The 24,013-nt window shown below is 41.3% G+C and overlaps 1 protein-coding gene across 1 annotated transcript in view; it reads left to right on the plus strand.

Annotated features, from left to right (window-relative positions):
* LOC145418432 (uncharacterized) overlaps positions 1-19,560 on the plus strand; it is a 30,317-nt gene extending 10,757 nt beyond the window's left edge. The window contains exons 5-14 of the mRNA XM_080286850.1: positions 1,021-1,253; positions 1,742-1,940; positions 3,447-3,557; positions 5,402-5,614; positions 6,796-6,922; positions 7,973-8,053; positions 10,868-11,086; positions 11,526-11,617; positions 12,280-12,503; positions 19,446-19,560. Of these exons, the coding sequence (XP_080142976.1) occupies positions 1,021-1,253; positions 1,742-1,940; positions 3,447-3,557; positions 5,402-5,614; positions 6,796-6,922; positions 7,973-8,053; positions 10,868-11,086; positions 11,526-11,617; positions 12,280-12,503; positions 19,446-19,560 (1,614 nt within the window). The remainder of the gene's footprint in view (positions 1-1,020; positions 1,254-1,741; positions 1,941-3,446; positions 3,558-5,401; positions 5,615-6,795; positions 6,923-7,972; positions 8,054-10,867; positions 11,087-11,525; positions 11,618-12,279; positions 12,504-19,445) is intronic.
* The last annotated feature ends 4,453 nt before the right edge of the window (positions 19,561-24,013 follow it).

The following is a 24,013-nucleotide window of genomic DNA, read 5'->3' on the forward strand; positions in this document are numbered from 1 at the left end:
ATACAAATTAATTTAGAAGTAGTAAATAGCTGACATAATTATAAGACAGAGTGATGTGTGTTGGGACTGACTTGGCAGTAACGTGGGTGGGGGAATCCCCGGAAAGGCCAACACCCAAACACACAGCATATTCTGGAATGACTGTAGTCAAATTCACCCTCCAGTCTGACCACATAAGGGCATCAGCTGAGCTAGAAGGATTTAGGAATTTTTGTCAGATGAAAGCAAATATGCGGCAGTAGTTAGCACTGAGTGATAAATTACTAATCAGTGACGACTGACTAGTAATGAATAGTCCAATAACGCTGGTAAGTGTTTTTTTTTAAGTATCCACAGTTAGTAGTAGTAGTAGTAGTAATAGTAGCAACCCCAGACTTAGCTGAACATGAACCCAGTGGACTCCAGGTGGAAGATTCCCTTCTCCTGCAGTCCACCATCCTCCTTTCTGGGGTTATTGAGGAGACTAAGGGACATGTGTTCAACTGAGCAGATCCACCACCCTGTCATATTGGTTCCAGCGTGTGAGGACGTCCCACCCTGACACCAGTCATCACACTAAAAGAGTTAACTAATCTACTTTCAGTTTACCTAAAAGATCGAAGAAGGCGGTTTAGGATTACGGTGACCTCTCTTTACCTATAGGATGTTTATTCTGGTGAGGATTGTAATAACAAAACTGTATATTGTGCTAAAAATTAATATGTGTCTCCACAGTTAACACCAAATCAAAGAGGGAGTTAAGGGTCCATATTCCCGTCAACTAAGGAAGCTCCCTAGCACCTCTTCCTTGGTGGTTTATTTTTGGATAAGTCTGGTTGATATCCTTTTGTACATTATTTATGCAGAGTGTAGCAATGTGTGAAGGAATAGTGCAACACAGAATAGGTTAGAGGTGTAATAAGTTAAATGAATTGCTTAGGAAAAGATGCTAGGGAGTATACTTATCCGACAGGAATATGGCAACCCTCCCTCCACCTCATTCATAATGTACACTCTCCTAGTCAGTCTCTCTTTCCACAGTTAACCCGAGAGATCAAAGAGAAGGACAGCTCTGGGGTATGGCGACCACTGCTGGCCTACAAGAACTTAATCCGTGCCATAGAACATCTTGGCATCTCTATGGTTTTTGGAGAGGAATACTTCGGCAGGGGAGACCTGGATCACACATCCTACCTCAATTTTGTGACGAACGATGCGCTGGGACAAGATTTTTTGAATGCAAGCAAGAGTTTTGCTTTCTGGATTAAAGACAGGTGAGAGAGTCAAAGAGAGAGGATATATCTGGGAAAGAGATGAAAAGAGAAGTTGTCAGAGAGACAGAGGGAGAGAGAGATTTGTAAGAGAGAAAATCAGAAAGGAATTGTATGAAAGAGAAAGGGGTGGATATGCAAAGAGAGGATATTTGTCAGAGAGAGAGAGAAAGGGATTTGCATTTTGGATTAAAGACAAAATAGAGAGAAAAAGTGAAAGTGAGAGAGAGAGAGAGAGAGAGTAAGTGAGAATGGAACTGTTGAATGAGAGGAGCAGAGGGGAGTTGTGGAAGATAAAGAAAAAAAACTGGAAGAGGCAGCTTGAACCACACCTCATATCTCTCTCCGTCAGATCCTCCATTCATTTCACCCTCCTTCTTTTTTTCTTTTTTTTTAAGCCATTTTTCTTCCTCCCTTTCCCTCTGTACTGCATTTTTCCTTTATTTTTTATTTTTATATATTTTTTTGCATAATTTTCTTCCTTCCCTCAGATACCTTCAGTTACAGCAGACGTACCCGTGGTATTCCAACATTACGCGTCGTCGCCAAGAGATTGTCAACCGGGTCAAGATCCAGCCAGACTTTGACAAGGCCACTGAGTACTTCTATGCCATGTTGGGATATCTGGATGCCCTGCAGAAGATACAATATGAAATTAGGACAAGGATTGAGGAAACTATTTTGTCTGAGGTAGGGAACGTCATGTTGTCAGATTGTTTGTATATTGGTTGCTTTGTTAATAGCTTTCCACTAGAAACTCTGCAGTATGTTATGTATTGTGGGGACATTGGTGTGGCAGTGGGAGTAGAAAATGAGTTAATGATGCAGGATAGACATTTATAACTCTGACTGAGCCACACCTACAACACACAGAGCATGGGTGTGGCACTGGCTGTAGGAAATGGATAAATGATGCAGAGTAGGAATTGATGACACTGAGCTCTCCCCACAACACATGAGATATTGCCCAACAGAGTGAAAGAAGCATTATATATGGACTCATGTGGATCAGTCTTATTCTTGTTTCTGTTTAACTGTATTGTGACACAGTATTATTAATTGAATGGACATATGAATATACATCCATCCATCATCCAGTCTTATCCCGCCCTATGAGGAGCATAGGAGCCTGGGGCTGGGCAAGTTGGTCCTGACATTTAAGATGAGAGTGACCAGCCTCACTCATCCTGAGTAGCATTACATGAGCAATAAACCCTAACTACCCTTTGGATATAAACTGCTAAACCACCAGGCGTCATAGTTTGGTCATATGATTGCCACCCTGCGTAGTAAATGGTTTTCTAGTGTACAGGAAACCATTTGGTTTGTCACTCAGTGTAGTCACCCATAGACAGAAGGAAGAGGAAAAATAGAAGGAAAGGAAGACAGAGGTGGAAGGAAAGAAAGAAGGAAGAGAGGAAAGGGCAGTCGCCCGAGAGCAGCACTACATTGAGTAAGTGGATGGTGAGCGTCCCCACCTACTACTGCATAATAATATACATAATTATTTTTGCCCTTATCATTTTATTGCTTAGATATATGGAGACTAGTGGAACAAATGATAGTTTGTAGAGCATTATATATGGACCATTCTTAATATTCTTTCTGTTGAACTGTATGCTTGACTTTTGTGTGATACATTACATACTAGTACAGAATATGTATTGAAGCCATATCCCACCATTCTGTCAGAGATAATGGTGCCCTTGTTAACTGGGTGAAGAGACATAACTATGACATCTATCTGGGAACCAGACCTCCCTGCCCCTCACTGCTGAAGTGAGGCACTGTCTGCTGCAGGGGAGCTTTGGGTCATTGAAGGGGATGGTCCTATGAGGGAGGTTGCTTGACTGTGGCTGATGGGTTTGCTCAGCCAGGCAGACACTTAACAGCAACAACAGTTAGATCTCAGTTTTGTTAATTGGCACCCCTTTTAATCGTGACAGCATTTGAATTAGCTCTTTCAAATACATATATGTAAAGGTACAGAACATTGTGCATTTTTTTTTTACCCATCTGATGGAACCAGGATTTCGAGGGCTTGAATGATGCATGAATTGAAAGCGTGGCCTGTTGACTTTGGCAAACTTTGGCAGCCTGGACATTGTTACTCCTCACCCTGCCCTAGGGTGGAAAAGGAGGTCTGGATAACGATGATGATAATGATTATAAATGTACTGGTTCTGTGCCCCCTAGGTGACATCATCCAACAGCCATGTGGTAGTGGGCATTGCTATCCTGGCAGTGGTGTTGCTAATATCACCAGTCATCATTGTACTGGTTAGAATGGTCACCAGGACACTGCAGGTTAGTACAGAAGAGTTGCATATTTATGTACAGTACAGTCATAATGAAACTGTGAGATAATCATGTAAAATAGTCACGAGTACTGTTTATGTTAAATACAATTAATTATTTTACATTAGTAGGGGTAAATGGGCATTTAAGTGAATGGTTCACGATCGGTGTGGGCGTGCAAGCTGGTTGTGTGATGTCCCCATGTTTGTTCAATATATATATAGATGGGGTGATGAGAGAAGTAAAACCACGAGTAATGGAGAGAGGGATGGCGTTGGTAATGAACGATGATGAACGGAATATCTCAAATTTGATGTATGCTGATGATGCAGTACTACTTGCAGACACTAGACAAGAACTTGGTAGACTGTTGCAAAGTTTTGTAGATGTTTGTGAGCATTGTGCCTTGAGAGTACATGTAGAAATGAGTAGTGATGATTGATGAGAGAGAAGGTGACTCCCAGTGTGATGTTACAGTGAATGGAGCAAGACTGAAATGGGTGACAGAGTTCAAATATCTGGGTACAGTGATAGAAAAGAGAGGAATATGTGCAAAAGTAGTGGAAAGTAGAGTAACACACGGAATGTAGCTGGTGCAATGAAGGCCTTGATAAGAAACAGAGGCATGAGTGTTGCAGCTGTACGAGGCTTACATGAAGGAGTGTTAGTGCCAGCTTAAATATATGGGTGTGAGACTATGGTGTGGCATGAAAATGAAAAGTCAAGAGCATTGGAAATGGGAATGTTGAGGAATGTATGTGGATAGGATATTGAATAAGGTGATTCGTGAATGATGCAGAATGAGGATGTCTGTGGACATCAGAATCGAAGAGAATGTATTGAGATGGTTCGATCATGTGGAGAGAATAGATGACAATAGAGTAGTGAAAAGGTACAGTATGTCTGAGTGAATTTGAAGGAGGGAGGAGGCTGTTTGGCCAAGAAGAAGGTGGAGAGACATGGTGGATGAGTATGTGCGGAAAAGAGGTATGGAAGTAGGTGAGGCAAAGGGACTGACAAGAGATTGAGCTGGCTGGAAGAATTTCATTCAGAGAAGTGCATGACCAGGAATCTGGCATCCCTTTTTAACATGATATTGTCCGGGTTGACTTTATCAGATAGGTGTATATGAAGCTACAGTTCATGGTGAAATATTTTGGCCTATCAGATGGAGCCAGGATTCCGTGGGCTTGAATGATGAGTGAATGGAAGCGTGGCCCATTGAATTGGGCAAACTTTGGCTGTCTAGATGCTGCTACTCCTCACCCTGCCCTAGGGTGGGAAAGGAGATCTGGATGATGATGATGATGATGAGTAATTTTTTATTTCCTCCTGTACATATCCACACCATATGCATTGATCGTGTGAGGACATGTGACGTCAGCATCCCCCTGTTGCATGAAAAAATATTTTGGCAAGTGGATTATTGGAAACTGGATGTTTGGATTTGAGAGGTTGAATTGTACTGTGATGGAACGGAGGGGGAGACCAAGGATGAAATTGAAGCATGGGATGGAGAGGTGTATAAGGTAGGGGACTGTGAGTTGGGGAAAGGGCTGCTTGATGGTGGAGGACAGGGTGGCATAGAGGTGAAATGTTTGTGGGGCTTGATAGAGGAATAGTCAATTTCAGCGACTATTTTTCAGGAAGGATGGTGGAGTGGGATGCCTTCATGTGGTGGCACCATTATAACCAGGCAGCTCCAGCAACCCACAGATGGGTAAATCTGACCAGGTTCTCCTCCTCATCATCATTCTCTCTCCTTCTCTCATGTCCTTTGCCATCATGCTGCCCTCCCTCCAATACCCTCTTGCCATTTTTTGTCCCCATCAGCATCTTATATTCACACACAGGCCTTCACTGAAACTCTGCAGTACAAAACCTATGAATTGCGCTACGAAAAGAAACGCTCAGACAAACTGCTGTACCAGATGCTTCCCCCAACCGTAGCACAACAGCTGAAACAGAGGAAGCAGGTGTCCGCTGAGACGTACGAGTCTGTCACAATCTACTTCAGTGATATTGTGGGGTTTACTGAGCTGGCTTCAGAAAGTACTCCCATGCAGGTAATGACCTGGTTTGTTTACAGACACACACACACACACACACACACACACACACACACACACACACACACACATAAATATGGTTTAAGACACGGGACAGTACGAGCTTGACTCATTCCTGTAAAGATACAATTAGGTAAGAACAATTAGGTAAGGTAAGAACACACACACACACATGCTCTCTCTCTCTCTCTCTCTCTCTCTCTCTCTCTCTCCCTCTCTCCCTGTTCTGTATTTCTCTGTCTGCAACTCTTCTTCTGCAACATTGTGAAATGTGCTTAACATGCTTTTCAAAGTATAGTACTCCTGTGCAGGGAATAGCCTAATAAGCTTATTTATTTATTTATTTATTTATTATTGTTTTTTTTCTGCTCATACATCTGCTTTGAGTCAGGGTTTCATGGGCTTGAATGGTGAGTATGTGGTTCATTTTGCTGGGTGTACTGATTAGTTTTTTTTTTTTTTTTTTTTTTTTTTTTTTTTTTACCTACTGGCGAGAAAAAGAGGCAGTGTGCCAGTGTTTCTCGTAGAGCATAAACACAATTGGTGTGTGTGTGTCAAGGGACCCATAGCAACATGAACCTTCCTAGCGTGTCTGGTAGGTTTCATCGCATCACAGGCCGTGGTTCATGCTGCAGCGACAGCTCACGTTGTGTACTGTATATTTCCACATCACTATCTGTCTGTGTAAAGCCAGACACCATGATCCCATAAGGGGTGACTGTTTGACTTTGACTTAGTTGTTTTGCAGGGAGATGCACTAACCCTTCACCAGCCCACTTGCTGACACATAGGGAGTATATATGGGTTGGTTATATGGTTACCACCCAGCTTTGTGAGTGCTTTCCTGGCATACAGGAAACCTTTATGCTTGTCACTGAATGTAAAGCCACCTGAAATGGAAAGAAGAGGAATAAAAAATGACAGGAAAGATGAGGGAAATGGGAAGAGAGGCAGGCAGACACAGAAAAAGAATGATAAAGGTGAAGGAGTAAGTAAGCTGCACTACATCAAGTGAGTGGATGATAGTGACCACCACCTACCACAAGATAATAAAGTACATCAATTAAATCCTTCTCATAGTTTTCACAAACTCTCCCAGACCACTTGCCAGCTCAGGCAGGCAGACAGGTTGATGAGCAACACCAACACCAACTCTCTCCCTGCTTGTATATCAACAGGTCATCTCGCTCCTCAATGCACTGTACAAGATGTTCGACTCTCGTATTGAACTCTACGAAGTGTACAAGATCGAGACCATTGGAGACGCCTATATGGTTGCATCAGGACTGCCACAACGAGGAGAAGGTGAGTAGGTTAGGGTAGAGTAGTGCAGGGCAAAAGTAGGAAAAGCAGAGATGTTTGGGATAGAACAAGCATTGAAGATCTGTATCAAGATATAATCTAGCAGCATTGGCAAAGAATTATTTAGCACCAGATCATTTTTCACGTTATACCTAAGTTGTGTATAAATTGCTGCAGAGTGCAAAAGTACAGTCACTACTCGTTATACGTTGAACCGGTATACGATAATTTGCTACAACGATAACAAAAAAGTTACACCCCACGATCCAATTTACAATGAATTTCCCAGTATAACGATATTGCCATCGGAAAATATTGTACGAAGCTCCAGGCGCATGCAAGGTGACCATCGCTCGTCTCAAGCAAGATGGCAGCCCCGGTGTGCAGAGCATTGTTTTGATTCAGTTGCGCAGTCCAGCCATCCCTTCAAAGCCCTGTCTTTTCCATTCGTTCATGTGTGCCCCCCTGCTATCGTCACCTCTCAGCCAAACATCATACTACAGTATACATCGTGTAGCACCAGGCCAACGTTATGCAAGTGTGATTAATTGTGTTGTTGCAAAGATTTGCTGTACGTGAGTAACGCTGCCTGTATTGGTGTGATAGTGTTTGTTTTGGTCTTGAGACGACTTGGACCGACACAAGAAGTGACTAAGGTGGGTTGTCATTTGTGTTTCAGTCTTGGGTAAGTGACTTTGGGAAGTTGTGTTGACGTAACCCCCCTTTTATAGTGTTTTTCAATCTCCCGATTTACGATAAACTCATTATACGTTAAGGTATGACCTGATGTAACCCCATCTTATAACGAGTAGTGACTGTATTTGTAGGTTTTTAAAAGTGGATTTATACCAAGGTATCATAGTATTTGTGGCTTTTTTTTTAATGGAGTGAGATCAAGCACAGATTTTTGTGTCTACGCAGTACCAAGCTGCATAGCAAGTGCAGTGACTTTTAGCCTAAACTGTAAGTGGAGTGAGGTGAGGGTGAGGGAGTAGGGGCAGGTGTGTGGTGTGTCACTGTGGTGCTCGGGTAACTCAGTCTCTCCCTCACTAGACACACCCAAAGGCTCCACCAACCTGGACCGCCTCATATACACCTCACCTGTCTACAAAATCATGAGCCATACGGGCTTAGGTAACTTCATGTGGATCGTACACGTAAGGCCGCTGACACACTTGCTTGAAATATGTGATTGACATGGTGAAACAACAGCACTCAGGGAGTGCATACCTCTGCCAAGGCAGCACCACCACCCTTTTTGACCTTGACCTTTGATCTGTTTGTTCCCAAAATTTAATCAGTTGTTCCATTGCTGGTCCTCACTCAGTAATCATTATTTGGTGCAGTTCCATTCAACAGTTTTTCATAATGTTGCTAACAGATAGACAGACAGACAGACACAGACAAAGAGAGCCAAAAACATAACCTCCTTGGCAGAGGTAATGAAGCGCAGGGTTAGTGTGTGTGTCTGCACCTCTCGAGTTCAGAATATTTTAACATACGAATCAGTCACCCAAAATTGTTGACATCGTGTGTGAGCTGTGTACTCAGAAGAAATTGGCTCGTGTTAGTCAGTGTTAATGTTATTTTGTTGGACGTCTCCCTCTCTCTCACCTCCCTCACGGCTGACAGTATCAGAACATGGAAGTATGATAACCTTCACTGGAATATTTAACATTTGAAGCTTACTTCAGTGAAAAATTAGCCTGTAGACCTATGGAGGTTCCCAGTGGTGAGTAAAAGTTTTGACATGAGCCAAAGTAAGATACATAAGATGTCCCTCAAGATTCAAGAGTAAATTCAAGATGGTTTCATAACTCAGACCTTGGGAGGTTCCCCGATGACAACTAATATTGTCTAGCAATTGCTAGACAGTGTTGGTGCATCCCCCAAGCTCATTTGAACATGAACCCAGTGGATTGGAGGCTGAAACTGACCTTCTCCTGCAGTCCACCATCCCCTCGTTTGGAGGACATGGAGGGAGTTGTGTTTAACATTACTCAAACATTAAGTGCTCAAATAGCTATGTTATCTCAGAGGTGTAAGCAATGTACATGCCAGAGTTAATTATTTTGTTCATTTTCCACAAATCTGGTCCTATCTATCCCTCCTGCTTATTCATCTGTGTACACAGATCATTAAGAAAAATAAATTTTTAATGTTTTTGAACTCGAATGTATCGGCTACTTGCAATCCTCGCTTAGCTATATTACTGTATTTTTGACATAGCATGCTTCAGGCACTTAGCACTGTGCTTGATGAACACCAGCACCACCCTCATTAACACCACCACTGCCACCCTCATTAACACCAACACTGCCAAACATCATCACTTCCTAAGCTTAGATCAGGATATCACCCAGTCCTCGTCAACTGTCAGCGTAGATTTGGATTGGGTGGAATTACAGACGACATGTTTCCTGCTTATAGAATATGCCCACACAATATAACAGACTTAGAGGAGCACCACACAACACATGCCTCACTAAGACACAGGCACAACATAACACATATATTGGAGCACCACACAGCATATGCCACACCAAGTCACAAACACAACATCAGTGGTGTAGGGAACCGATAAACAACTCTGTAGAGGTAGTTGCTTGCCTGCATTCAACAGGTTTGCTCGATCAGATGAGCTAGGGTTGAGCAACAACAACAACCATCACTGCCTCCACCACCACAATACATCATCACTGCGTATCATCCTCACCATAACAGAGTCCCATACACGGACACAACCACCTGCACAGTTGTTTTGACTAGCTCTGTAAGCACCTTCTTAGTTTTTCAGCCTCTTTTGCAAGCAGATTGTATGGCATTACAGTAATACTTGTTCAGTTGCAGCTTTATAACTACAGTGCACAGAAAAAATGTGCTGCTGCCTGTTCTTGTAGCCTTATAAGTCATTGGTACTGACACCACCACCACCACACACACACACACACACACACACACACACACACACACACACACTACTGTAGTATTAATGTAAGTAGTTCTCGTAGCCCCAGGTTTATCTGAAATATGAACTTGGTAGACTGCTGGCTTAAGTTGTCCTTCTGCATCCATCCTCTTCCTTTTGGGTGATAGAGGAGTCCAGGGATTTATTTTTTAATAACTGAGCAGTGGATCTGCCTAGATATATCAGTGCTACCACATGAAGGTCTCCCTGTCTAGCACCATGCACTACTTATTGTATATAAGCAAATAATATGTTGCACATGTTTTATGCTGTGTTGAAACTACGTGTATTACATTGCTTGATTTTTTTTTCATCCATTATTTACAAGGTGTCCCAGGACTTGACATTGATTTTAGGAGGCGATTGTATGCCTGATTTTTAGCACGGAAATGCTACATGAACTTTGATCCAATTCTTGGTCATTACAGAGCTATAGTTATCATTGACCTTATGGGTGAGTTAAACCATTTTCATCCATAAGTTCATCATTAATTGTAGCTCCATCATGGTTGTAAATTGGACCTATGTGCATGTAGCATTTGGGTATATTTAGATTCATTTGGGTACTTCCTCCTCCCTTTTAGTATGTTTAAACTTGTTTGGGTATATTTTGGTAATTATTTAGGTTCATTTTGTTTTTCTACACAAAGCTGCAGAAGTTGATACAGTAAATCAAGTCTCAGTACACCCTAGACATAAACAGTGTGGCTACAGATCTTTTACACTAACTTGGTCCAGATTTTCATACTATTGCAACTTATTTTATGTATCTCAGTGGCAGTAAAGACAATGCTGTGCCTCTACATCCTTTACATAGTACGTCTTCATGACTAGCATTTTTTCTAGTGTTAATCTGTTGTTACAACTCACCATTGAAGATGGAGAGATGGCAATTTTAGACCAGGTTAGGGTAAAAACAGCATAGTCCAGTGGTAAAAACTGTTATACTGGTTACCTACATTGATGATTGGCTTTTTCAGGCAAGGATCATGCAGCTGAGATTGCCTCTATGGCCCTAGACCTCCTCCATGCCACTGAGAACTTTGTTGTGCCCCACATGCCCGGTGAACGTCTGCAGATTCGCATTGGCATCCACACGGGTCCGGTCGTGGCTGGTGTGGTGGGCTCGAAAATGCCACGCTACACGCTCTTTGGCGAGTCTGTCAACATTGCCTCAAAGATGGAGTCCACTGGATTGCGTGAGTAAAATCTAAAGGTTGTATGCTGAAACACTGAACAACTAGGTGGATTGCATGCTTCCCAGCTTTTATGGTAATTTCTGAATTGTGTGAGTCATATGCAGCATGTTTAGCCTTTCTGTATTGTTGCTGACTGCGTTCCAGAATGTGGGATGCAGGCAGACCATGCCCGATAATCACAGTTACTCCTAAAATGGAGTGGAGAGATACGTGAGGGAGGGGATGTGAGTTGGAAGGAGGGCCATCCCAGACCTCTTTCCCAACTTGGTCTCCCCCTAGTGCCTAGTCACCATCAAGTAAAAAGACCAGCATATGCTGTCATTGTCAGTGGTCTGTCAATGTAAGCTTATTAACTAACATGTCAAAATTATCATCATCATCAGCAGCAGCAGCAGCATCATGCCTATTTATGCCAGCCATGTGTTCTTCCATATTCCAGCCTTCAAAATCCACATCACAGCAGCCACCAAGGAGGCATTGGATAAAGTGGGAGGGTTTATCATGAAACTGCGAGGAGAGATGGAGATTAAGGTGAGTTGGAGAGACCAACTAGAAGAATGTATGTGAGTTAGGTAGCGGAGGAGCGGGAGAGAGGCAGACCAAGGATGAGATAGAGGGATGGAGAGGAGGAATTAGTTGGAGGGAGGGCTACATGGAGATAGTTTGTTTGTGGTCATGCTTTATGGGATTAAGGTGTCTGGCAAAAGATAGATACCGTAAAACACCAAAACTTCAGACAGCGCCCAAACATCGGACATTTTGCAAAAAATGTGATAATTGAAGTTTATTGGAAGAGAGTGCGATATTTGCAAAAAAATAATGATGTGGGTAGGTAGGATAATCTTCAAAGATTATTACGTATAAGTAGCAAGATGTCGGAGATGTTGATGATGATGGTAAAGTTTTTGATGAAGTTAACTTTAGCATTATTCGGTCTGAATAGAAGAGTGTGTGTGGAAGAGGTGGAGGGGGAGAGGATGACGGGGACCAATGAGATGGAAGGATGGGAGAGAGAGATACCAGTATGAGAGAGGATGATGTGAGTTGAAGGGAGGGTAGCCTAATGGCAAAGGCGTGAGTGACGTGGAGGTGATTTGTTTTTGGCCACCCTTTATGAAATTAAGGCATCTGGCAATGAATAGGTAGATAAATAGAATATTCAGTCTGAACATTGTCTTTTTTTTTTTTTTCAGGGTAAAGGTTCGATGGAGACCTATTGGCTGATTGGAAAGCATGGAAAGTTACCCGAGCGTCGGGTGGAGTCAGACAGAGAGGAAGAAATCGATGTGATGGCAGAAAACCCACACACAGACGCACGACGCAAGCAGAGGAAGGCGCAGAAGAAGAAAGAGAGAGAGAACAAGGAGAAATCAACACTACGTAGAGCAATTGATTCAGTAAAGGAGCATCTGCCCAAGTAAGTCATCCTTTTTACCCTTTAAAATTTTATTTTATATTGTGTATTTTTGAGTTTTGTTGTTGTTATGTTTTTGTTTATCCTTGAGCTGGATGGAGGAATATTGTACTGAGAAATGTATGAGAAAGGTTTGGCACTTTTTTCTTTTCTCCCCAGTGAAGCAATAGCTAGCAGTTTGACTCTGGTTGATAGATGGTATAAAGCTTGGTACTGTGAGAGATGTGAACGTTGAGGGTAGGGTTGCGAGAGGCAGACCGAGAATGTCTTGGGACGAGATCACACAGTGTGTCCTCAGGGATAAGGGATTGAATAGAGAGGCTGCTAGAGATTGAAGAGTGAACCTACGAATAATTACCCTCTTCCTTTACTGCCCAGGTCTCATTACCCAACTGCATTACACTCCTAACGCGTGCCACATATAAAGACCATAACCAGAGCTCTCTGAATTTCATGCAACAGTGGCTAAATTTTCATGCTATAATAGTGAACCATTTCTGTCAAATGACAACTAGCTGAGTCTAACCTCTGATATTTCAATGTGATGAGGTTGATGACCATCTCCACTGCCCCGCACCTAGTTATGCAAATGTCTCTTAGCTCCCTCACTGTCCCCCAAAGGTAAGATGATGGACTGCAGGAATATGGCAGCATCAACCTGCAGTCCATTGGGTTCACATTCAGACAAGGTTGGTGACACTATTTACGGTGAAAATGATGACATGCTTCCACTTAAGGCATCACTGCATTGGGCTTGGCCATGGTACAGTATAATGGATGTTTTTTATGGAGTTGAAGGTAAACCAAGTGCCAGAACCAGGTAATTACTTCCCATCAGTTTCAGGAAGCTGCTGGGAAAACAGAAATTTGAGATATGTGGTAAGATTTCTAGCCATGTGAGAGTCTTAGCTTGGACGACTTTGAACTCTCATCCCCAGAATAGTTTCTCCCCAAACTTCACCCTGCAGCATTTCATGTCCAACTGTTACAGATTTTTTATGAATGGAGAACTCCTGTAAACTGGTAGTATGAATTATTTTTATTATTTAATTTGTTTTTCCATCCTCTGTTCATCATCGAAAAAAGAAAGAAAGAAAAAAAAGGCCCTCAGATGAAAGATCAAGTGACTGTACTAGTGGCTGCATGTTTCTGCCAAAGGGTACTATTGTGTAGCTAGTTACCAGTCTTGTAGCCATATTTCACACAGTAGTCCCTCCCAGAGTCCATGGTAGCCACTCACTTACTAACATCTGATATAATGATAAGATCAGTTTTGTATTCTCCATGGCTCCTCACACTAATGTCACCTCTCCCTCCTCAGCTAAGTGGTGAAATGAGTACAGAGGATCACCACACTACCTCCATATCTTCCACAATTACAAACCTCCATCTGGGCATACATTCATCCACCAAAGTCTTGTCATTGACCCTGGCCCTCATGTCCAGCAGGGAAATGCTCTTCTACCTTATTTCAAATTGACATCTTCACTACTATGGCATCATTATTATGCTCTTCTTATTTTAACTTGGCCTAAGATTGCCATCTCTACGTCTTGAATTTGGAGTTGTAACAATAGATTAACACTAGAGTATGATGCTAGGCCACAGAGAAAGGCTGTGGAAAGGTTGTGAGGCAGGGTCACATTGATGACAATTTTTTATCTACAGTGTATGGCCATTAAACTCCTCATAGAGCGAAAGTTTGTCAGACAGTTAGGGAATGAAGACCTAGGTACAACATGCCTTCATTTTACAGTGGGATGCATTTTTGAAAGCCAGTTGTATGATGAATTTAGCAAGGTAGTGATCACATAAGCATTAAAAAAAGTCATGTACTGTAAAGAGAAATTGAAGCTATCATAATGCAGAAATGGGAGCCTAAATTTTCACCGATCATTTAACAAAGGTTTGCTGTATAACTATTTTGAAAACAAACTGTATTCTGATCACATTAACTGGACCAAATAATTGCCATATCTCTATCATGAACACGGACCTCTAACACTAGATAAACAGTGGAATGTAATGCTAGTAACAGACAAGTGCATTAGAAGTTACAGAGCCTCAGCATAGTCTTTTTCTGCCATTGAGCTGTGTAATAAGCTGCAAAAAGAATGAAAATGTGGGTCAAGTCAGATGTAACTTGGCAAAAACGGATTGTCTCACTCCTATTTTAAAAAAAAAAAAAAAAAAAAAAAATAGAAAGTTGGCAAATAGTTTATCTCTCCAGGAAAAATTTAACTAAAGACAGCCAGAGTCAGGATCCATTTTGTTTAAGATGCCTGAACACATTATGTTTTTAAAATCTGAAGGTCAAAGGCAGAGGGAAATGCACAGTGAGAAAGATAATTCCAGAGTTGACCTGATAGACACAACAGAAGCATCAGTATGTTTCCAAATAACAAGGTTAGAACAGACATAGTACATTTTTCAGTTCAGGCCTGAAACTGTAAGTAACCATTTGCCAGTTTGGGTTTCAAGGAAGTTGAAAATATCTATCTATCTGTCTGTCTAATGCCATCTGCCACAGTCCCATAAGGGGTGGCTGCTTGCCTTTGAATTAGTTGTTTTATGGGGAGGGGCACTAACCCTCGGCCAACCTGCTTGCTGACACATAGGGAGCATGGATGGGTTGGTTATATGGTTACCATCCAGCTTTGTGAATAGTTTCCTTGCTTACAGGAAACATTCGACTTGCCACTCAGTGTAAAGCCACCTGAAATGGAAAGAAGAGTAATAAAAAGTGACAGGAAAGTTAGGAGAAACAGAAAGCAACATTGATAATTCTCATATTATCAGCATAAATCATGTTTAACATTGATAAAAATTGTGTGAGAATAGCTTTTGACACTGTAGCAAGTACTTGATGAACAATGCTGTGTTTAGATTCAGCTGTTAAGTAAAATAATAAGCAGTTTCTCAAACTGAAAAGATGAATGGGCTTTGGTATTATACTTTTCATATTTACCGCAAAATCAAAACATAATATTGTTCAGTAAGTATTTTATATAATGTTAAAGCTATTTTCACATATTTATCTACTGTAAATGGGACTTGTGGTAATAATTTGAAAATTATCTTTATCAGTATTTTCAACTTCCTTAAGCCCCAGACCTGCCAGTGACCAGGTCAGAAAGCACTGTGTTTCAGCATGAAAGGAACCTTAGCATTGCCACTCACTGAAGTATACAAACACTCATTACTCATTGTAGGCATTGTATATTTCATTGTTGAGCCATCGGGTTACATAGAGTACAGTGCTGGTAGGCACTGTAGATTTCATAGTAGAATAATTGAGTTAAATATGGGGGTATATTGTACATTTGATAGTAGCCTGTCCCTATGCATTATAAAGTCATAGTCAAATACTGGTAAATATTGTAAAGAGCTAATGCTAGTAGACATTGATGTAATTGAGTTTTGAGTTAAATACTGATAGATATTATACATTTGATAATATCCTGTACCTGTACAGTAACATTATATTGTAAAGAGTTTAATTCTGGTAGACATTGATGTACTTGAGTTAAACACTGATAGATATTGCACATTTATAGTACCTTGTACCTGTACATTTAAGTTAAAGAGTCAAATGCCGGTAGATATTGTGAAGAGTTTAATGTTGGTAGACACTGGTGTAACGGAGTTAAGTATTTGGTAGATACTGTACATTTTATAGTACCTTGTAGCTATACAATAGTCATAGAGTCAAATACTGGTGGATATTGTAAGTAGTTTAGTGCTGGTAAACAGCTTTGGTGTAGATTATATACTAATTCCCAGGGGTGATGACGTATGAGACTAAAGAGTACTTAGATGTAGAAAGAAGAGGTGGCCACTACCAAGGGAAGTGATCTGATACAGCCACTTGTACAGGCACATCAAACTATGCAAAAAGTCAAATTTGTTAGTACGAGAACATTAAAAGTTGTATAATTATTGTTTGTATCCATATATGGCACAATTGCATCATCACCTTGATGCTTGATTTAAAAGCTGAGCTTGCTGTATCAAAGCGATGTAATTCTGATGTTATATTTTCTGCAGTTACACTATTTCTGTTTTGGAAATAAATATATTTTCAGTGTAAAGAGTGTATTTTGATGGGTAACTGTAGGTTTAGCTTAGCAGTTCTTCTGGATTGCTTGAAATGTAGTGAGGGGAATGATTACCTTGTACATAGGCCATCCCCCTGACCCAGTTGTAAGGAGGATCTACAGTCTATTCCCCCGTCCCCCAGGATCTGTGCCCACGTTGATAGACATTGTAAATTTAACAGTAGAATTATAAAGTTACCTCCTTTAATCCAGTGACCTAGTGAGTTTTACGCCAGGTACCCCTTTTTTGGATAAGGGCTAAGGCGTTGCCCCTGGGTAGAGGACTTTGGTTTGGAGCATGTAGCATTTTATGACCGGATGCCCTTCCTGATGTCTACCAATGACCCTTGGGTGGGTTCGATCCTCCGACCCATCGGTCAGAGTGGAGCGCTCTAACCCACTGAGCCACGGCTGCTACTATATATTTCATTTCATTCTTGCCATCTCCAGACAATTTTACTTTGCCTAGGATAGACATTTCCAGTAACAGAGGATAGATATAGCCTTCTTTTACCCCGTTGATGGGCATCTAAGTGGATGGTTCACGATTGGTGTGGGTGTGCGACAAGGTTGCGTGATGTCCCCATGGTTGTTCAGTATATATATGAATGGGGTGATGAGAGAAGTAAAAACATGAGTAATGGAGAGAGGGATGGCGTTGGTAATGAATGGTGATGGATGGAATATCTCAAATTTGTTGTATGCTGATGATGCAGTACTGCTTGCAAATACCGGACAAGAACTTGGTAGGCTAGTGCAGAGTTTTGCTGATGTCTGTGAGCGTCGTGCCCTGAGAGTAAATGTAGAAAAGAGTAAAGTGATGGTTATTGAGAGAGAAGGTGACTCTCAGTGTGATGTTACAGTGAATGGAGAGAGACTGGAATTGGTGAGAGAGTTCAAATTCTTGGGTACAGTGATAGAAAAGAGAGGAAAATGTGCAAAAGAAGTTGAAAACAGAGTGACACAAGGAAGAAAAGTAGCTGGTGCAATGAAAGCCTTGATAAGAAACAGAGGCTTGAGTGTTGGAACTGCATGAGGGATTGTTAGTGCAAACTTTAATATATGGGTGTGAGACTATGGTGTGGCATGAAAATGAAAAGTCAAGAGTAAGAGCAGTGGAGATGGGACTGCTGAGGAATGTACTGTATGTGGAGTACAGAGGGTGGATAGGATACGAAATAATGTGATTCGTGAAAGGTGTGGAGTAAGGAAGTCGGTGGACACCAGAATCGAAGAGAGTGTACTGAGATGGTATGGTCGTGTGAAAAGAATGGATAACAATAGAGTTGTGAAAAAGGTATACCTGAACGAATTTGAAGGAGGGAGGAGCTGAGGTGGGCCAAGGAGAAGTTGGAGAGATATGGTGGATGAGTGTTTGAGGAAGAGAGGTTTGGAAGTCGGTGAGGCTAGGGAACTGACAAGAGATCGAGCTGGCTGGATGAATGTTGTGAGGAGAAATGCGTGATCAGGGATTTTGGCACCCCTTGTGAGCATGGCAGCGTCCAGATTGACTCAATCGGATACATTTGTGTGAAGTTGCAGAATGTGGTGAATGTTTTTGACATATCCGGTAGGGCCAGGATTCCAGGGGCTTGAATGATGAGTGAATGGAAGTGTGGCCTATTTGGATTGGGCAAGTTTGTGCTGTCTGGACATTGTTACTCCTCATCCTGCCCTTGGGTGGGAAGGGAGGTCTGGATGATGATGATGATGATGATATACAGTATATAGATAGATATACATACATACATACAGGAATTCTCCAGTTTAACAATGCAGTTGGTTAAGTAAAAACCCATTGTTAGGCGGGGTATCGTATCTCAGGGTAGATTTAACACATAATGTATAGGGATGTGTTTCCAAGCCTTGGGTTTCCCCCCCAACCAAGTCCTAAACCCACCCCAATGAGTCCAAAAACAAGTTTAAAGCCACACCAAATGGCTTGACAGCTGTACAAGAAGTTAACCTGTGCCTAACACCTGTAAGTAACTCATTAAAACCAAAAAATAAAATCTGAATGTTCGAATATGTTTGGGAAAAATCAAGCTTAGTAAACTGTACCCCAAAATGTCAGTGTTCACACCACCTGTGGCTAAAACACATTAAGTCTAAAAGCAGTTTCTAATTCAAACTAAACACACCATTTTAGTCCAAAATATCATCAAAATTGGTTAAAGAATCAAAACCCATTGCTAAACCAGGGTTTGGCCATCGTAAGGCGAGGTATGGTGGTATTTCTACTCCCATTGTTAAGCCTGGGTATTGCATCTAGAGGTATCATATATCAAGGTATACCTATATATATATATATATATATGTAAATGCAAAGTAGAAAGAGTGAAAGGCTAGAAACCTGCAAAGCAGTTACTCTTTCCAGGAAGTAATGTACAAAAGAGCCAAATTCAAGATCAGTTAATTTTGATAAGCATCGACATATTGCATTTAAAAGACTGGTGGCCGTAGGGAGAGGGAAATACAGGCAGAGGAAAACAGTTTCAGAATTGACGTGTTGCATATACGAAGGGCTGATAGTATTGGTTTTCTCTTACATGAGAGAGTTGGACAAAGGAGGTGAAAATGCATTGGTAGATGGGTGCCATGCAACCATTGTAATGAAGGAGAGGTGCAAGCAGACAGTTCAGAAGAGCATTGACCACTGAAATAGGAATACTAGATGGAAAGAGATGTAACACTGCAGTGGTGATGATGATGATGATGATGGGAACTGTGCTCCACACAGGAGGTAATAAATCCTGTATAAAGTCAGCAGTTGCACAGGGGCAAAACCCCTGTTCATTGTTATAAAATTGTACAGACACCATCATTATAGTATAGTATTTTATGTCAGGATGACCATGCCAACATTGCAGTCACAGTGTGCACACAAGTACACAGTCACTGATGTTGCAGATGTACACACAACTACACCATCACCACTTGCAAATGTACACATGACTGTATGATCACCATCATTGCACATATGCACACAATTACACTTGCACTTTTACCACAACATTACAAAAATGTACACACAGCTATACCATTAAATGTATGTACAGTCACCAAAGAATTATTTTGCACCTTTTTGGAGTTAGCTACGATGTGTATAGTAGAACCGCCAGCCAGTGTTAGGCATTTGTAGACCAGATGCTGCAGGCCATGTACAAACTGGCAGGGAGTAGCAGTACTTGGAGCCTAAAGGTGATTCTGTCCAGAAGCCCTTTTAATTATGTACATACACAACATACAGGCATGCATACTGTATGTTCATACATATATACTGTAAATACATACATATGCTAATATCCACAAGGAAAAAGGAAACACAATATATCCCAAGCACATTCATGTTTCCACGGCAGGAAAGTGCTCGGGATATTTTGTGTTTCCTCTTCCCCTGTGGATATCAGCATATCTATGACTCATGTGTTATTGACTGATTTCATTGCACATACATACATAAATACATTCATAAATACAAAAGCTTACTGTACAAGCATACATGCACAGATAGATACACACTATAACTTCATACATACATACATGCACAGATAGATACACACTATAACTTCATACATACATACATGCACAGATAGATACACACTATAACTTCATACATACATACATGCACAGATAGATACACACTATAACTTCATACATACATACATGCACAGATAGATACACACTATAACTTCATACATACATACATGCACAGATAGATACACACTATAACTTCATACATACATACGTAGGCTTTTGCCATGTGTCATAGTGTCACAAAACATAAATGAAAACATTGCCATTCTATTTTCTGTTTATTGAAACTTGACCAGAGACAAAACAAAGTATATTGTTGCCAGTGTGTTTTCCAATGAAGCACCTACACACTGGATCTGAAAATGCACTACTGAATCCTTGCTGTATTGAGCCAACTGGGGAAAGAGGCTGACAATACATCCGTTAGTTCTTCTTCAGTGGATACTTAACGGAAATATGCATGTTTATGGTTATTCTTCAATTTTGTGTGAGTTTGTACTTTGATATATTATAGATAAATATTGTAAATTTTCATTCAGTGTTTAACAAAAGTGAAAAGCAACAAAAATTGATCTGTATTTGCCTTTTGTTCATTCTGGTGGCCATATCCCCTTGTCATTTCAACCCCTGGTTTGATGTATAGCAGAGTTGTTGAGTAGGCGCAGGGTGGTTGATACAGTATATCCAAAATTTGATTTAATGAGTCTGGATACAGAGAGGGATGACATTATCACTGCTGAAGTGTGGCTTATGTTGATAGCTGTGACGGGAATAAACGTTACAACTCCTGATAGGGAATCTTTCGATGCATTGGCATAGATGGTTTGTTTTCCTCTGGTGGAAATAGGTCATTCTTGTGGCTCCGATACAGTACCAAGTTATGGTTGCATGAAGTGGAATGATCCTTTAGTTTGAGGCACAAATGAATCTCCTTGGTTACTAGTCAAATTTTTCCTCCTGTTTGACTACACTTGGCCATCAACTGAGCTGAGAAGGGTTACAGATTTCCACCAGATGAAAACAAGCTTACTGTTGCCTGTCTAGCTTGCACCATGAAAAAGATGAAAAAAAAAAACAGTAAAGAAAGAACCAAAATTGAAAGAACACACAGAAGTTGCTGTTTCTTGACAAGGTAAAGAAAAAAAAATGCAGATTCTAGATTTATTTATCACACTCCCTGGATACATTATTTTAAAAACCGAAGGTCATAGGCAAAGGGAGAAGCAGACTGAGGGACAACAGTTCCAGAGTTGCCATATTTCATACATGAAGGACAGAGTATTGGTTAATTCTTCCATTAGGGAGTTGGAGAGAGTGTGATTCTTGGGCTGATCAGACTCTTGGACAAAGTTTGTGTTTCCCTTGTCCCTGTCCACCCATCAGTACTACCACTGGGATTTAACATGGGCGTCTTTGGTCCGTATTTTAGGGGAAGATAAAGACTTAGTATGTATAGACTGTGTACTGTAATGACCTTTTTGTAAGTGCTGGACAGGGATGCCTTCATGTGGTGGCATCAGTATAATTAGGAGGCACAACTGCTTGGTTACAGTCATCCCTTTGCTACTTCCTCATCCCCTGAAAGGCGGATGGTGGACTGCAGTAGGTTACCTCAAGTCTACAGTCCAATGGGTTATCAAAAACAACCCTCGTATAGTTGATAAAGCTCATGGGTCTTATGACAGGAGAAGATTGTGACTTAGAAAACATAGACTGTGCCTTAATGACTCTTTTCAAGTCAGTAGGCATTAACATTAAACCCTCTTATGCAGTTCCAATACTTAGGTGTCTTAGTCTAGGGGAAGATTTGACCTTAGAAACATATTATTTGCCCCAGTGGCCTCCACACAGTTGATAGACATTATTTGAAGCTTTCTTCTTTTTCCATTCTTGATAAATTCTGTAAAGGTTTTCCACTAGATCAATTTTATTTAATTTAAAAATAAGCTGAATAGTAAATAAAAGGTTACATGTAACTTGTTCTTTTAGTTACTGTTTTTTTGGCTTAATGTATGGGTATGGCAGCGAAGGGGAACCCACATGTGGTGGTGCTGGGCAACCCTGGTGGCAGCAGCAACCACCATTATGGGCATTAGATTTTAATGTGACATGAAACAAGACGTCAGGACTTAGAGCAATGGAGATGGGATTCTTGAGAAACAAATGTGGCATGTAGAGAGTGGATAGGATGAGAAATAATGTAATTCTTGAAAGACATGGAGTAAGGAAACTTGCAGACACCAGAGTTTGAGTATTTAGATGGTATGGTCATGTGGAGAGAATGGGATGTAAATAGGGAGGTGCAGTGGTTGTATGTGTGCAGATGTGAAGGTGGGAGGAGCTGTGATAGGCCCAGAAGAAGGTGGATAGAAATGTTGAATTAGTGCATGAGAGAGGTATGGAGCTGATGGGGCTGTGTACTTGCATGAGTTTTTCTACTTCCTGTAGAATATATTGGGACTGACCTTTCATCATCTTAACCCGTGGCGTCCCGTCGACGTTCTTTAACGTCCACACGTTTTGTCACCGCCAATCCCATCGACGTACATAAACTCGAAAAAATTGCAAGGTCCCTAATTTGCACAATTTACAATTTTCGCGAGTCATTTTTGGTACGTATACACGTGACACCTTCCTCAACAAGATGCCAGGCAGGGACAATGCCTTACCCAGCATGACCTCCTCCCCTCCCCCTGCATGCCATTGTCTCAGCAATTCACCTGTTATCAGTGACCTGGCCAGTATAGCCATGTCATGCCACGGTACGAAATTCAGGGCCAGAGTGATTCCCCAATCAATGACAATGTGGAGGACAAACTTTACATAGCATTAGAGGAAGAAACAGTTAGAAATGATGATCAGGTAATGTGGCAAAAAAAGGTCAGGTATTAGTGAGTGAAACAATGCTTATAATGCCTATATTACTGCTTGAAAACCAATATACTCTCGTACTACAGATAAATTCGTACCAAGTGAATAAATAAATACCGTTTATGAGTGGTGTGAAATAGTTACCCTTCCTTAGAACTCGTTTTCTTTGGTGTGCCAGCCTGATAGAAAACCCAGTAAGGTAAGGAGGTACTACCTGTAATGAGTATTTTAAACCTCAGGTGAGCGATTTCTCTATGAATTTTCGATGTTTCTCACCAAAAGCGAAGGTTTGAGCCAAAAAAAAAAAAAAATAATAAAAAAAAAATAAAATGGTCGGGATTGGGGGGAGTCAGTGGTGGAAAAGTGGTCGGGATGGGGCGGATTAAGTATATGAGAGGGAGTGAATTTGAGAATAGGCAGCCTGTTGGCAGGAGGCAGTGACATGGAGGCGATTCGTTTGTGCCCAGCCGTTTCGGGACTTATGTCTGGCGATAGGCAGATTGACAAATACTGAAGGGGGGGGGGGACGAGGATGCTAATCAGTAGTACAGTAGTAGGTGGGGCAGGAAGTTGAAGTACCGTGCCTGTGCATTTCAAAAGTGAAAAGCTCCAAGGTTGGGCAGAGAATATTTAAAATGCCCAGACCACTAAGAAGTATTAATAATTTCTATTATAACATCTTAACGATACAAAATTTACAAACGAAAGATTAAATGTGATCAGGGGCGCACCCAGGAATTTTCTACGGGGAAGGGGGCCCGTAGTGAGGTGAGGTCAGGTAATCCGATAATTACTGGGAGGTCATATGCAGGTTTAGAGTCAGAGCTGCTGGCTCATGTGTTACTCTTTGTTTGTACTTGCCAGTTTTTCATGTTTTGCTGTTATCGAAAATATATATATAAATTTTTAAAGGACCCAGAGAGCTAAGGGGGGGCCCCGGGCCCGGCCGCCCCCCGCCCCCTGGGTGCGCCGCTGAATGTGATAAAAAATTGCATGAAACGCGAACGT

This window comes from Coenobita brevimanus, chromosome 114 (assembly GCF_032717465.1).
Source record: "Coenobita brevimanus isolate Jiangsu-jjx chromosome 114, ASM3271746v2, whole genome shotgun sequence".
NCBI lineage: Eukaryota > Metazoa > Arthropoda > Malacostraca > Decapoda > Coenobitidae > Coenobita > Coenobita brevimanus.